General features: G+C 42.8%; 2 protein-coding genes across 6 annotated transcripts in view; one reads left to right on the top strand and one right to left on the bottom strand.

Moving 5' to 3' along the window:
• Nucleotides 1-4,943, bottom strand: part of GPBP1L1 (GC-rich promoter binding protein 1 like 1) — a 33,316-nt gene extending 28,373 nt beyond the window's left edge. The window contains exon 1 of one of the 3 annotated variants that reach the window (XM_053392582.1): nt 4,826-4,943. The gene's annotated coding sequence lies outside the window, so the exon portion shown is untranslated. Of the gene's footprint in view, nt 1-3,477; nt 3,813-4,555; nt 4,760-4,825 lie in introns of those variants that run through there. The other 2 variants (XM_053392580.1, XM_053392583.1) reach the window with 2 other exon arrangements.
• The window catches only part of TMEM69 (transmembrane protein 69), a 43,259-nt gene extending 30,709 nt beyond the window's left edge, over nt 1-12,550 (top strand). For 2 of the 3 annotated variants that reach the window (XM_053392587.1, XM_053392588.1), the window contains exons 3-4: nt 10,496-10,551; nt 11,183-12,550. In XM_053392587.1, coding sequence (XP_053248562.1) covers nt 10,507-10,551; nt 11,183-11,893 — 756 coding nt within the window. In that variant the 5' untranslated portion in view covers nt 10,496-10,506 and the 3' untranslated portion in view covers nt 11,894-12,550. Of the gene's footprint in view, nt 1-8,956; nt 9,359-10,495; nt 10,552-11,182 lie in introns of those variants that run through there. The other variant, XM_053392586.1, reaches the window with a different exon arrangement.
• Nucleotides 12,551-13,109: the final 559 nt, after the last annotated feature.

Raw genomic sequence — 13,109 nt, 5'->3', positions numbered from 1 at the left:
CATCACAACACATATATTTATCCATAAACAAAGTCTAAGGTGACGAGTTCCACTGCCACACTATTTAAAACTTCCCAAGCTTTAAAATGTTCTGGGTTGTATCCGAAACAAATTTGCACAAGTGGAATGGCTTTCATTCATGTACTTCTCCTCCCCCCTCCATGCACCCCCACCTCCCCAACCCACTACCTCAGATTCGGGGGTCATGGGGAGGAGACGTTCCACTGCAGGAGCAGAAGTCATTCCATTTATCCAATGGTTGCTGGATTCAACCCATAATAGGCTGCAAGTAAGCTCCAATTTTGGTATGGGCAAGTTTAAATGCCTGTACAAATACATAGCTATTTTGGAGATGAAATTATTTGGGTATAAACACCATATATTGTTAAATAAGTGGTCTTGAGTCTCCCACTTTTAAAACAAATAATGTATTATATTTCTAAAATGAAAGCGGTCTGTTTCAATATATTCTTTAAAAAGTCATGTCAGACAAATTGAAGACAAGTCAGCCATTTTACACACCTAACCATTTTTTTGTAATTCAGTTACACCTGAACCTGAATTACTACTTTCCATATTTCCACACACACAGCTGTAAAATATCTGTGTACACTCCAGAAATTAAGCCAATCAAAGATCTGCATTAATTGTCCGTAGCATCTATTACATACTTTTAAAATCTTTTTTTTTTAAGTGTGCTATGATTGAATCCAGTGTTTGATTAAATACATAGTGGAATTCACCCTTCACAGAGTTTCTCTTTATTATCTAGAACAGAATTTTCTTTCCACCATGAATCAAACATATTACAGTCTTTCAAAAAGAAAGCTTAGATTTTAAGACCATCACAATTTAATTTTTTTGCATTTCTTCTTCTGACCTAATACGGTACTTGAAACTATGTTACAAGGTCGTATTTATACCATTTTACAAAAAATGTGATAGGCCCCATATGCACAGTACACATGTTTATTTCAGAAGTCTTTCTCCTTTTTTAAATAGGGCTTGTTCTATTTATGTTCTAGATACAGGATGGCAGTTTATGCTTTGGTTTAGGACTGCCATTGGGGAAAACAAGGCTGTTGTGCCTTTGACATTAGTACCTCCACAGCTGATTTCCCACGGTAAGCATGAGGTTGCTCAGGGGCAGAAAATGTATCTTCACTTTCTCTAATTTTGTGCCATGCCATTCCCCCATGGCTGCCATATTGTAACTGGCACCATCAGCATTCTCTCAACATTCAAAATGGTCCAAAAACGTTGGCGACCCCTGATATATGGTTATGCTACAAGTACCTGAGCTTAATATTATCAATGACAAATTAGTAACATGCTGCAGCCTACTGTAGGAGACATGTTAGGAGCCCGGAAAGAGAATAAAAATTAGGCATCAGTCTCATCACCTTTTTGAAGAAATGTGTGCCCTAGAAATGCATTACATTGGTCTCAATCTAGCTTGACTTTACCATATAGTAGTCAACTATTTTTACAGCTAAAGGAGTAGGGAAAGGGGAAGTGGAGAGATGGGAAGTATCAAAACCTCTTATCTTTCAAAGTGCAGTGTTCTTTCTAAAATACAGAGGTTGCAGCAAAAGAGCGAACTAACATATTTCTTTCACAATAGTCATTCCTTCCCCCTTAACAGTTGTCCATAAGTCAGTAAAGGCTAACAAATACCATGCAAATCAACTGGTGAGGCAATACTGGCTTCTCTTTCAGTACTTGCTTTGAATGCAACATAGCCATTCTCATCTCTTTCCTTAAACATTAACAAAATTCTAGAAACTTAAATGGAAACATATCCTCTTTGGGAATTATATTCCAGTTCTGTTGTTTCTTCTAATACTAAATGTTTTTGCACTGCTACTCTTGTGTACAGAAATATTGACAATTTGTTACTAGGGCAAAGTTTCTGGAGCAATGAAGTCTTCCAGAGTGGTGAGGCTTACACTCTTCTCTTAATTTACAGAGGCAGAAAAACTAGCAAGCACCAGAATGCCTAAGTGACAAACGAGTTTCTGTATAAGCTTCACTATGTACAAAGCACTTGAATTTAACTCAGGTATCTAAAACAAAACTGTGCAATAAACCAGTTAGCTCAGAAGTTCCACTACACTTAATGCAGCTTGAAGTTAGTGTGAATAGGAATGCAGACTATTAACTGGGTGGACATATTTGAAGAGCATTTAGCATGACAATGTTAATATTTTGCAGGATTTAAGAAAATTTCTAATCTTATTTCCACTTCTCATTACAGTAGGGTATATGACAACAGAAGCAGAAATTTGACAACACAACTCAAAATCTAATTAAAAAATCCCCACCCACAGTTGTATCTGTCTACTACTATTAGCAGAAGTGTTAATGCAACATTCAGTATTTGGACTGTAAGGTTAAATTTCACTTATGGTTGTTGTACAGAAAGGGAGAATTGCAAATGGTAAATCGACTAAAAAGTATTAGCTGACATACAAATAATCCCAAACCCACTAATCTCTTTGAGATACATCTAAAAAAGAACAACATGTGACTCATGCAAAAGTGTGTACAAGTTTATATAAATGAAGTACCTATCAAAATGATTGCAAAATTCTATTATCCTTTCATAATATACTTAGTTCTCATCCTTACCCTGACAATGATCACCCAAGACAGGGGTGCAGAGATTGGGGATTTAATGGAAGATCTATGTGATTTTCAGGAGGTTGGCAACGATTTCTGACTATCAATTGCTTAATAATAGCAAGACGCACAAATCAGATTGCTGAAATGAAGAAAATAGGGTGGCATAGAGCAACAAGGAGTGGATATGTGTGTGGAAGAACTGTCAGCTCAGTTCAGGTCTGGTACTAAAAACAAATTCTTGGGCTCAGATTCTTTAATTTTAAGTATGCCATTTGCACCCAACTCTGGTTGATGGATCTTGGGGTTCCAGAAAAAAACAAAAGTAGAACTTATAAGTCTGGTCTCTTCTCCCACCCCTAAGAAAACACAGGTCACTGGAACTCTTTTTTTCTATTGCATCTAAAAGTCAAACAAGTTACTAAAGTATTATTGATAGATCTCTAGATGCAAATTCTTACTGTTAAGGTTGTCGGGCTGAAGTACTTACTAGTTTAGTACATTCTCTTTAAAAGTTAAGAATTGTTCAGTTTCCTCCAGGCTATCTTCTACATAGAAGGCATATAGACAAATTGTCCTATTTCCCAAGGAATGTTGGTGCAGAACAGTCAAAGCAACTATCCTTTTAAGACACACAACAACTTCCACATTTGCACTAGATTCTATTTAACATTTATATTTTAACTCAGCTACCCAAATTTTAAAGGAAAATGTTTTTACACCCCCACACACCCAAATAATTTCAAGCAGTATCTAGAGTTATATAGCCAACAGGAAAGACACACGAAGTGCACATTCCATTCAAGCATTAAAAAAATCTACCAGTAACTGCCAGAATCTGACACTACTCCTTACCTTGAGTCATATGCAGCAAAGAAGTATTACACAAGTATAATACTGTATGCCTTCCTTCTGCCTTAATATTCAAAATACTCTATTTGTACCTCCCTACAAACACACCCACAAGTCAACTCCCTCCTTCTCAGCCTGCTCAGCAAGAACAACAATGCTAGATTTTACAAGGCAGTCTGCATGGAAGGCAAGATATAATTATCCAGTCCTGACACTTGTATATTTGTTCCTGAACACAGAGTCGCTGTTGTTGTTTGGGGCGGGTGTGTGTGAAAAAGAAAACGAAAACAGCTCCACAGGGAAACTACGCTAAGTCAAGCATTCTTACTTAAATATTCCTAGTTTTGACCCACCACACTTTACTGTCTCGAGTTGTCCAACAAGCTGTCTACAAGTTGTCCAACAAGCCAGCATTTGCCCCCTTTCCTCTAAAGAATAACTCCTCGCACTTTATAAAATCCTGTGCCCTACTCGACAGCCCCCCCCCCGCCTACCCCACTTCAGACCCGCCCCCTACCTTAGCCTAGTCTCACAACTGCTTTGATCAGCTTCTCCCTCCCTTCCTATACCCACGCTGGAACCCCAAATCCATTTCACCCCCATGCCAACAAATAACAAAACAAAAAAACCCTCTCCCACCTGCCCTGAAAATCACATGCCACCGACTGCCTGCCCTGGCCACTCCGCACCTCCTGCTCAACTTTGCACTCCAGAGGCCTACCGTAGCCTCCTCCTTCCGCTATTCACTCTTTACTCCAGCTGATCCTTCCTCGCACACCTCCAGTCTCCACCCCGCCCCCCCAATTGCCCGCGCAGACACCTCCAAGCAGGTCCCCCCATTACCCTCTTATTAGCTATCGCCGCCTCCCTGCCCCCCCAACCCTTGCCAAGCACCTCTCCGCGATGCCCCTCGTCCCGAGCGCTTCCGCAAACCAACAACTGCCCCGAGCAACTCTCCCGGCCGCCAAGCGACCCCGCAGGGCCTCCACCGCCCCCTCGGCTCTTTCCTGCAACAGAACCTCCACTTGTTTATGCTCCCGCCCCCTCGCCTGTTCTGGGCTTCCCCCTGCCCGCTCCCTACCTTACTCTCTCCCCAAAGGCCGCTGGCTGCCGCTCAGCGCCGCCTCAAGTCCAGCTCCTCTTCCCTTCTCTCCACACAAGGCCGTGCTTACGGGACCAGGCCCCACTCGCCCCCTCCCGCCTCACTCTCTGTGTCGCTTGAGTTCCCCACACCGAACCATAACAAAGCTCTGCCCAAAATGGCTGCCCGGCCCAGCCCGGCCGGGGGCCGGAGGGGGCGGGGCTACTCACGCGTGCGAAGAGAGGGGGGGAGAGGGGGAAACACACCCACCTGGGCCCAGCCCGTGCCAAAAGACCGGGGCGCACGCGCACTCGCTTTCCGCCGCTCGTGCTCTGGCTCGTCCGAGCCAGGCGAAGTAGTCTTTCGCGTGCCGCCCACCAAAGAGGCTGCTCAGGGCTCTCGCGCGCCTTCCATTTCTGCTCTGCGCATGCGTGAGCGTGTATCCTCCTGGTTGTGTTATCGGAGGCTGCAGGCAAACCAGCCTTTCACAGCTACTTCCGTGATGCTGTGCGCTTTCCCCGCACGCTAACGTCCTGCTGCCCGAATACATTATGGACTTCTTCCTCCTTCGCCATTATCTCCAGCCATGGCTCTGAAGTCTCTTCATTCTTAAAGCGCCAGGCACTCATTTATTCTCCCAAATAATTTAAGCCGGTGGAACAAGCAGGCATTCCGCCACCGAGAAGCGCGCAGGCCTGCCTAATATTGCTGATAGGAATGAAAAGAAAAAGCTTTCCGAAACATTTGTATGTCTGTAGTTTTCTATTTATCAGCGACCGCGAGCCCAGTGGTGCAAACAGCCCCACCACAGGCTACTTAAATTTTAATAATGATTCTCAGGAATTCAATAGCAACTTTAACCAGACTTTTTCGTTCGTGTGCATAAACCAGGCCTAAAGAAATGTAGCCAAAGCAATTTATGCATTCTTCTACAGCAAAATCTAGGTAACTGGGCCAAACAAACTAATTTGCAGTGACAGACTCCAGAAAGGCTGCAGTCTTCTGATTCCACCATGCTCTCACTGATTAAAGTGGGTCAACTCTATAGAGTAAATAATTAGGTATTGTCAGGTAAACCTTACATGACAATAGCTAACTGTCAGGAAGGAAAAGAGACAAACCAGTCGTGCCCTCCAAAACAGATTTAGGATTAGAATAAATAGCATTACAGCAAATAATTTTGAACGAGGGGGGAAAAAAGACATAAACTTTGCCTAATCTTTGTTTGCAAATGCAGAAAACTGAAATTGCAAAAACAGCAGCAGCTGCCAGATCCCGTGCTTTATACTCCTTTATGTTGACACAATGCTGACTACATGCGGTTGGCTTTCTTTTGCCATAGAGACAGGCAAAAGATGCTAGCTCTTTGGTTACTCCTGTACATTTCTCCCTGTTATTCTGATTCCTGGTGTGTTGTGCAGAGCTAATTAATTTCAGTGGTGTACAATCCATAAAGCTATGAAACATGGGGTGGGAAAATACTGAAAGTAAAGGAGAAATTAATGGGGGAAAGAACTAATATATTATGGCTGCCTGATTAATACAAATATTATTATACATACAGTCACAAACCATAAAGATCAAATGAAGCTAGAAAGAGTGTAATCTGAGATATGCTGTGAAACATGAATTTATGTGTAGAAGTTACTATAATGTTGCCCCCCCCCAAAAAAAAATTTTTTTCAGTGCTTTCTACAGTACTTTCAGCACTCAAAAGTACAGTATATTTCATGGACAGAAATAGTTGTATAATGTAACTGTTCCCTTCAAATGCTGAATCTCCCTTTCTCTCTTTCACACTTCCTTATTCATTGCAAGGCAGGATGAGACAGCAGCAACAAGACTCAGCATGAAGAGCAAACCAGAGAATTAGCATAGCAGAAATGATACATAACTTAATTAATATCATTTTGATATCTACTGTATCTTATTTATGGTATATACAGTGTATATGAATGGATACATAACAACTTGTGTGTAAAAACATCAAGTAGGTACATAAGAAGAGCCATTCAGGTTGAGACTCAAGGCCTATCTAATCCAGCAGTATTTTCCCACACTGGCTAACCAGATGTCAGTGGGAAACTGATCTGTGGTAGAAATTTTAGCTGATCTTCTATTATTGTGGCTTTGAGTGTGTTCTGTAAAGATTTGACCTCCTTGACCAAGGTTGGGGAACCACAAGCCCAATCGCAGGCTATGGGACCTCCCTGTCAGGCCACCTCATTACCACTGACTGCCTTTTTAATAGCCTATTTGCAGGGGGTGGGGGATAAGTGTGTACGCTGTGCACATGTGTGCTGTGTACTGTGGGCAGTGCTTTTTTCGGGGACGACGACGAAGGGGGTACACATACCCCTAAACATTTTGTGAATCTTTGTACTTTTGTCCATTTACTGTATTTATTTTTTTCCGATTTGAACTATAGAATGGTAATTTTATTGAGTCCAAATGAGAGCACCCCTAAACAGTTTTTGTTTAAAAAAAGCACTGGCTGTAGGTAATGAAAAATTAAATCAGAGGGACTCAGGCATACAGCCTATCATCACCAGCCTCAACTCACAAGGGTACTGTGGTCACCATTTATAGTCAGTTTAATAACACCAGCTATGCCTGAGCATCACTTGGGGTTAACTTCTGGAATACCTTCCTTCCCATTGGCTTAATGACCACCTGCTCTGACTTATAGGAGACAGTAGTTAAAGAGTATTTAGAATTTTTAGCTCTTCGGTGTAACTGGAGCATGCATAGACTCATGTCTGTGTAAGCAGATCAGATTAGTATTTATCTTTGAGTAACAGGCTGCAGTTCTTACAGCTGTGAAGAGACTGTGTGATTGCCACCTACTGAGTGGAGGATTCCCTGGGAATATTTTTCAGACCTACATTTTATAAAGGTAAAGGTAAAGGGACCCCTGACTATTAGGTCCAGTCGTGACCGACTTTGTGTTTGCGTGCTCATCTTGCTCTATAGGCCGAGGGAGCCGGCGTTTGTCCGCAGACAGCTTCTGGGTCATGTGGCCAGCATGACTAATCCGCTTCTGGTGAATCAGAGCAGCGCACGGAAACGCCGTTTACCTTCCCGCCGGAACGGTCCCTATTTATCTACTTGCACTTTGACGTGCTTTCGAACTGCTAGGTTGGCAGGAGCAGGGACCGAGCAATGGGAGCTCACCCCATCGCGGGGATTCGAACCGCCGACCTTCTGACTGGCAAGTCCTAGGCTCTGTGGTTTAACCCACAGCGCCACCCGCGTCCCCTACCTTTTATATGTGTCCTTAAATTCTATTTGTTCTATGCGTTAACCTAAGGTTAACAGATTTTTTTTCCAATGAATCTGGGGACACTTTTCAACTTCAAATCCGGGGACTGTCCCTGGGAAACGGGGACATCTTGTAACCTTATGTTAACCTCAAATATTTGGAGCCCAGTCCTAAGCAGAGTCAGGGAGTGCCACCAAAGACTTCTACATAGGAGCAATCTGCCACTTTCCATTACCAAAATGTTTGAAGAGTTCTGCCCAAGTACATTGCAATTCTCAGGGAAGACATGCCTTGAGCAGATTGAGGTGCCAGTTAAATTAAGAAGGGAAGGCTGGATCTTCATATTGTCAGGTTTTGAGGTGCTCCAAGACATAACAAGTTTGGCCTTGAGATAAGGAGTTGGAATGTTCAGTTTACTGGCTCATGGCCAGGAAAGTGCAGGTGTCTGGTGTAGTTTGTGTAGATGGAACTTGCCCTTGTAGGGATTATTTATGTTTTTTTGAAAGCTAGAGGGAGTAGTTATGGTTATACTTTGTTCAGCTCACACTGTGGGAACTCTGGTGAAAGGATGGTTATTTTGAGGACTGTAGAGATGTAGTTGGATGTGGATTATTTTTCTTATGGAGGAGTTGGGATCTAGCTCATGGGTAGGCAAACTAAGGCCCAAATCCGGCCCAATCGTCTTCTAAATCCGGCCTGCGGATGGTCCGGTAATCAGCGTGTTTTTACATGAGTAAAATGTGTCCTTTTATTTAAAATGCACCTCTGAGTTATTTGTGGGGCCTGCCTGGTGTTTTTACATGAGTAGAATGTGTGTTTTTATTTAAAATGCATATCTGGGTTATTTGTGGGGCATAGGAATTCATTCATTTTTTTTCCAAAATATAGTCCGGCCCCCTGCTGGGTCTGAGGGACAGTGGACCGGCCCCCTGCTAGAAAAGTTTGCTGACCCCTGATCTAGCTAGTACTGTACAAGGATTTATGGGAAAGTGTAGGAAAGTGCAATAATGTTGTTGCCTATAGATGGCGGCAATAGGGCCTTTCATTTTGGCCTTGCAGCGCCATTAAACGCGGGGAGGAGGATCCGCTCGTGCGTTGTTACTTTTAGTACGCAAGGGCGGGAGTCCCGCCTCTTTTCCAAGCCGAGAGACTAAGCGCGACGCACGCGCACCCGGCGGAATTAAAGCAGGGGACAGGAAACGCCCCTTCCCCAGGCGGAGTGTGGATTGAGTTTAGGTTGATGTGAAGAGTGGCTGATTTTGGAGCAAAGCTAGGAAAACGCGAATTGCGCTGGGAAGGCAGAGTCAGTTTCCGCACCCGGGACAATTTTACCAAGCACGTTTTTGTAACGAAACAAAACAAATCCAAAGGCTTTGGATTGTGGGAAAGCTTTCTGTAAGAATCTACAAAGGCTGCGAGTCGCGTTTATTGTGTCTGCCGCTTAGAGGTGAAAGTTAATGAGCAACTAGGTTGATACTACAGCCCAAAGTGCCCACCGGGAGCCCCTTGCAACGCCCTCGATTTCCCCCTGCTACTAAAGGGTGAGGCTCTATGGGTTTGTGACAGGCGCGGGACGTGGGAGAAACTCGCGGAAAAGCAAAGTATTGGCGGGACCGGATGCTTAGAGAAAGGAGGGAGAGTGAATTCCCGGGAGAGTGCGGTTCTGCATGCGAGGAAGTGCATAACGTGCATGTGTTACCTTTTGCTTTTGAGAAAGTTTGCACAAATTTATTAGGGATACACCTTCTCTGCAGCAGGCTATTGGACTAGGTAGGGCCCGTGATTTGTTCACAGGCTTAAAATTCTACAATGGTTTTTAAGAAACTTGGCTTTGTTACACATGTTTAAAATCTGAGCCTTCTCTTTACAGGGTTGTATTAACTGATGAGAGGTTGCAATAACTTTGTATTGCCTCCGGCATTGCCTTTACCTTGGAGCAACTTGGGTGGGAGGGAAATAAATGGGCACATGCAGCTATATCGTATAGTATCTGTTTTGTTTTGAATGTTGTTGCAAGTCTGACTTATATCCAGTGCAGCACTAAGCAAGCAGCACATCAGCGCAAGATTCCTGCTTAAACAATGGGATTCTCCCTGCATGCCCCTTCATTTGTTTTGGGGTTTCCCAAACCCTCCAGGGCAGATTTGGGCAAGGTTGAGGCAGATGCAGGGGAAGGAAAGGGGGAGAGATTTCCATTCACACTGATGGGATGTTCACTCAGCACTGCACTGGATACAAACCTGTATTAGCTTCTGTGCTACTTTAATCTTGTTTTAATAGGTCTGTGGTGCTATCCACTGTTGCTGACATCATCCACCAACATACACAGCCAAGTTCCAGCATATCCCCAATATAACTGGGGAGCAAAGATAGTGCAACTGCTGCAGGGCTTGCAAGCCCACAGTACCAGGTGGTTCCCGTTACTGGCTTGGTATGGTTGGGAATGATTTCATATGTTCACACATCAAACAGCAGCTTTGACTGCTGGACTGTCTGGGACTTGACCTCCCAAATGTCTCTGGGATATTCTGAATTTAATCCACCAGTTCTAGTGCTGGATGAAAATTGAATCAGCATAGCATGCCACAACAATGTGGTGGATTGCACCCTTATCCATGTATTATACTTCAGGTGAGGTAATGCAAGAGCATATTTTGCTAACCATCCCTATCTTTCAGAATCTCTGAAAATGTTTCACCTTCTACAGCGATGTTGTTTTCAAGTTCCTTCCAAGGTAAATGTCTCCAAAACAGTTGCATCTTCATTTGCTTTTAAGACCTGTCTATATATTGAAACACTCATTGCTCACTGAAGTGAAAGAAGGCTACCTTAATATATGTCTGTGGAAATAAATGTTACTTTGCAGCTTTTTAGAAGTGTAAAATTTAAAGAATATACAAGTCTTGCCTAGGCGAGTTTCTCATATGTTGGTGGGATTTAACTAGAGATAGTGGTAGTGTTCAGCTAAGTTTTACTTAGAGGAGACCCACTGAAACTAATGAACATGATTAAGTCAATTACTTTAAATGGATCTGTTCTGAGTAAAACTTAGTTGAATCCCTCCCAATATGCATAAGTGGTGGTGGGGAACCCTACTCCCTTGGACAAATTCATAAAAAATGGAAATATAAATCACTGTTCATTGCTAACACTTAGCTGTGGCAGAGGCCCCAATTAAGAACTGAAGCAAAAACGATGAAAATGGCACCTTAAAGACTAATACATTTTAATGATGTAAGCATTTATGGACTATGGTCCACTTTATTAGATGCATGAAGCATCCTTCTGAAAAGTATGAAGTACTGTAGTTGGTTCTTTAAGCTACCAGAAGGCTGAGTGATGTCTTTTTGCATTTGTAATTGCAGATGATGTATCTTCAAAGACTTCTGCAACCTGGAAGGAGTAAGGCAGTTGGCTCTCCTGTCCCTTTGGCTGTGCTGCCAAAATCACAGCTGCTTAGGCAGGCATCTGCCAGCATAACCAAGGCACAGGGTTTCCATTCTTCCTGCTGCAGCTGGAAGAAGAAACAACCTCCGGAACCTGAGCCACGACAGCTGGATTTGTTGCGATATGACATGCCCTCCCTCAAGGACTCTCCAAAGCCTGCTCTGTATTTGGGCTTTGCAGGATTAATTCCCTTTGTTTCAGTGCCATTGTTAATGGCTATCCAGAAGGTCTCCTACCCAGAGTTGGTGTTTGCTCAGATTGCATATGGTGCATCTATACTATCTTTCCTAGGAGGGATCAGATGGGGATTTGCTTTGCCAGAAGGCAGTCCTGCCAGTCCTGATTGGATTAATCTGGCTAACAGTGTTGTTCCTTCACTACTTGCCTGGTTTACTTTGCTTTTCAAAGATGACCTCACTCAAGCTGGACTCATGCTTATAATAGGGTTAGGCATAGCCTTGCATTATGATCTTAGTCTTCTTCCCACCTATCCCAGATGGTTTAAAGCCATGAGGGCAGTCCTGACTATAGTAGCCACAGTTTCTCTGATTACCACACTATGTCTTGCAAACATGTATCCAGAGAAACGACTAAGTCGTGATGCAAGTGAAACAAAAGTATTGAAATAAACAACCAAAAATGCATTGGCCTGCCCAATGAGAGGGGACCTCTCTTTAACCATTTTCATAATCTGTTTTACATGTTTTCCCCTCTGAAGACTACTGTGAGGGAATGAGAAAAGGTTGGTTGACTTCTCTGCTTATGAACTTATGGCTGAATTTATGGACTGAAAGAAGAACAAGCTCCATGGAAGGGTGGATACTGAAGACCTAAGATGAATTTGCTAGTTACAATTTAGTAGAGGTGTGTAATGTTTCTGCTCTAATGCGCAAAGATGAGTTAGGGCATCTTCTTCCATGGTTAGGTGGCTCAGCCACTGCTGTGGAGCACACCTCTCTCCCTGTACAAGAAAATTACTTCTTTGAATGTTATACCAGAGGTAAGACTTGTGGAGACTTCTTGATAATGTGGAATGTTCTGATACACACTGAATATTGAAAGAACACCACAAATGTCCAGTTTCGCTCAGAAACTTCAATAGCCATTAAATTCTTGTGGTTTTAAATACTTCTAGGATGCTCAGCTAGAAGATGTACTAACTGCATTGCGTTTTCCACAGGCTGTTCAACTGCCATCCATCCATTGCTTTTTAAGCTACAAGTTGTATGCTGCTGTTTCTCTATATAGGCTAATTCTTAGTGAGTAAAATATTTTCCCCTTTCACAGTTTTTAAAAACTGCTGTGGGTGAATTATTACTAGCCATTATTAAATAACAATTATGTTATGTAATTAATACTACAGTTGTTAAATGGCAGCAAATCTCTTGTTTTAATGGAACTTGCTTTCTGCTAAATCCTGATCAGTGGGCTGCTAACGCGGAAGCCTGCAATAGCAACCACTAGCTGGTAGTAATTGTTCAACCTCTGTGCAAATGTATTGGGATGGATGTTCAGTAAACAGCCAGTCTGGAAGCTCCTCATATTTAGTACTATATAAATGGGACTTCTAGTTAAGGATGGTTAAACTGTGATAAAAGTACACACAAGTCCTGCTTTCCATTCCCAGGAAACTGTTAGGCGAGCGTTTGCATAACAAGCTGATTTTTATCATTTCCTACGGGAACATTTCTAATCTGTGATTTGTCCAAACTCCCTCCCTGGTTTCTGCCCCAAACTGCTGTAGCCCGCCAGCAAAAGTCAAACAAAGGAAAAAATGATTTGTCTGATTTCTCCTGCTCCAATTTGTCCAATTTCTCCTTAGAAATAGGTAGGGAAGTAGACAAA

Source organism: Podarcis raffonei, chromosome 6, assembly GCF_027172205.1.
Source record: "Podarcis raffonei isolate rPodRaf1 chromosome 6, rPodRaf1.pri, whole genome shotgun sequence".
Classification (NCBI taxonomy): Eukaryota; Metazoa; Chordata; class Lepidosauria; order Squamata; family Lacertidae; genus Podarcis; species Podarcis raffonei.
This window is presented reverse-complemented; position numbering and strand designations above follow the sequence as displayed.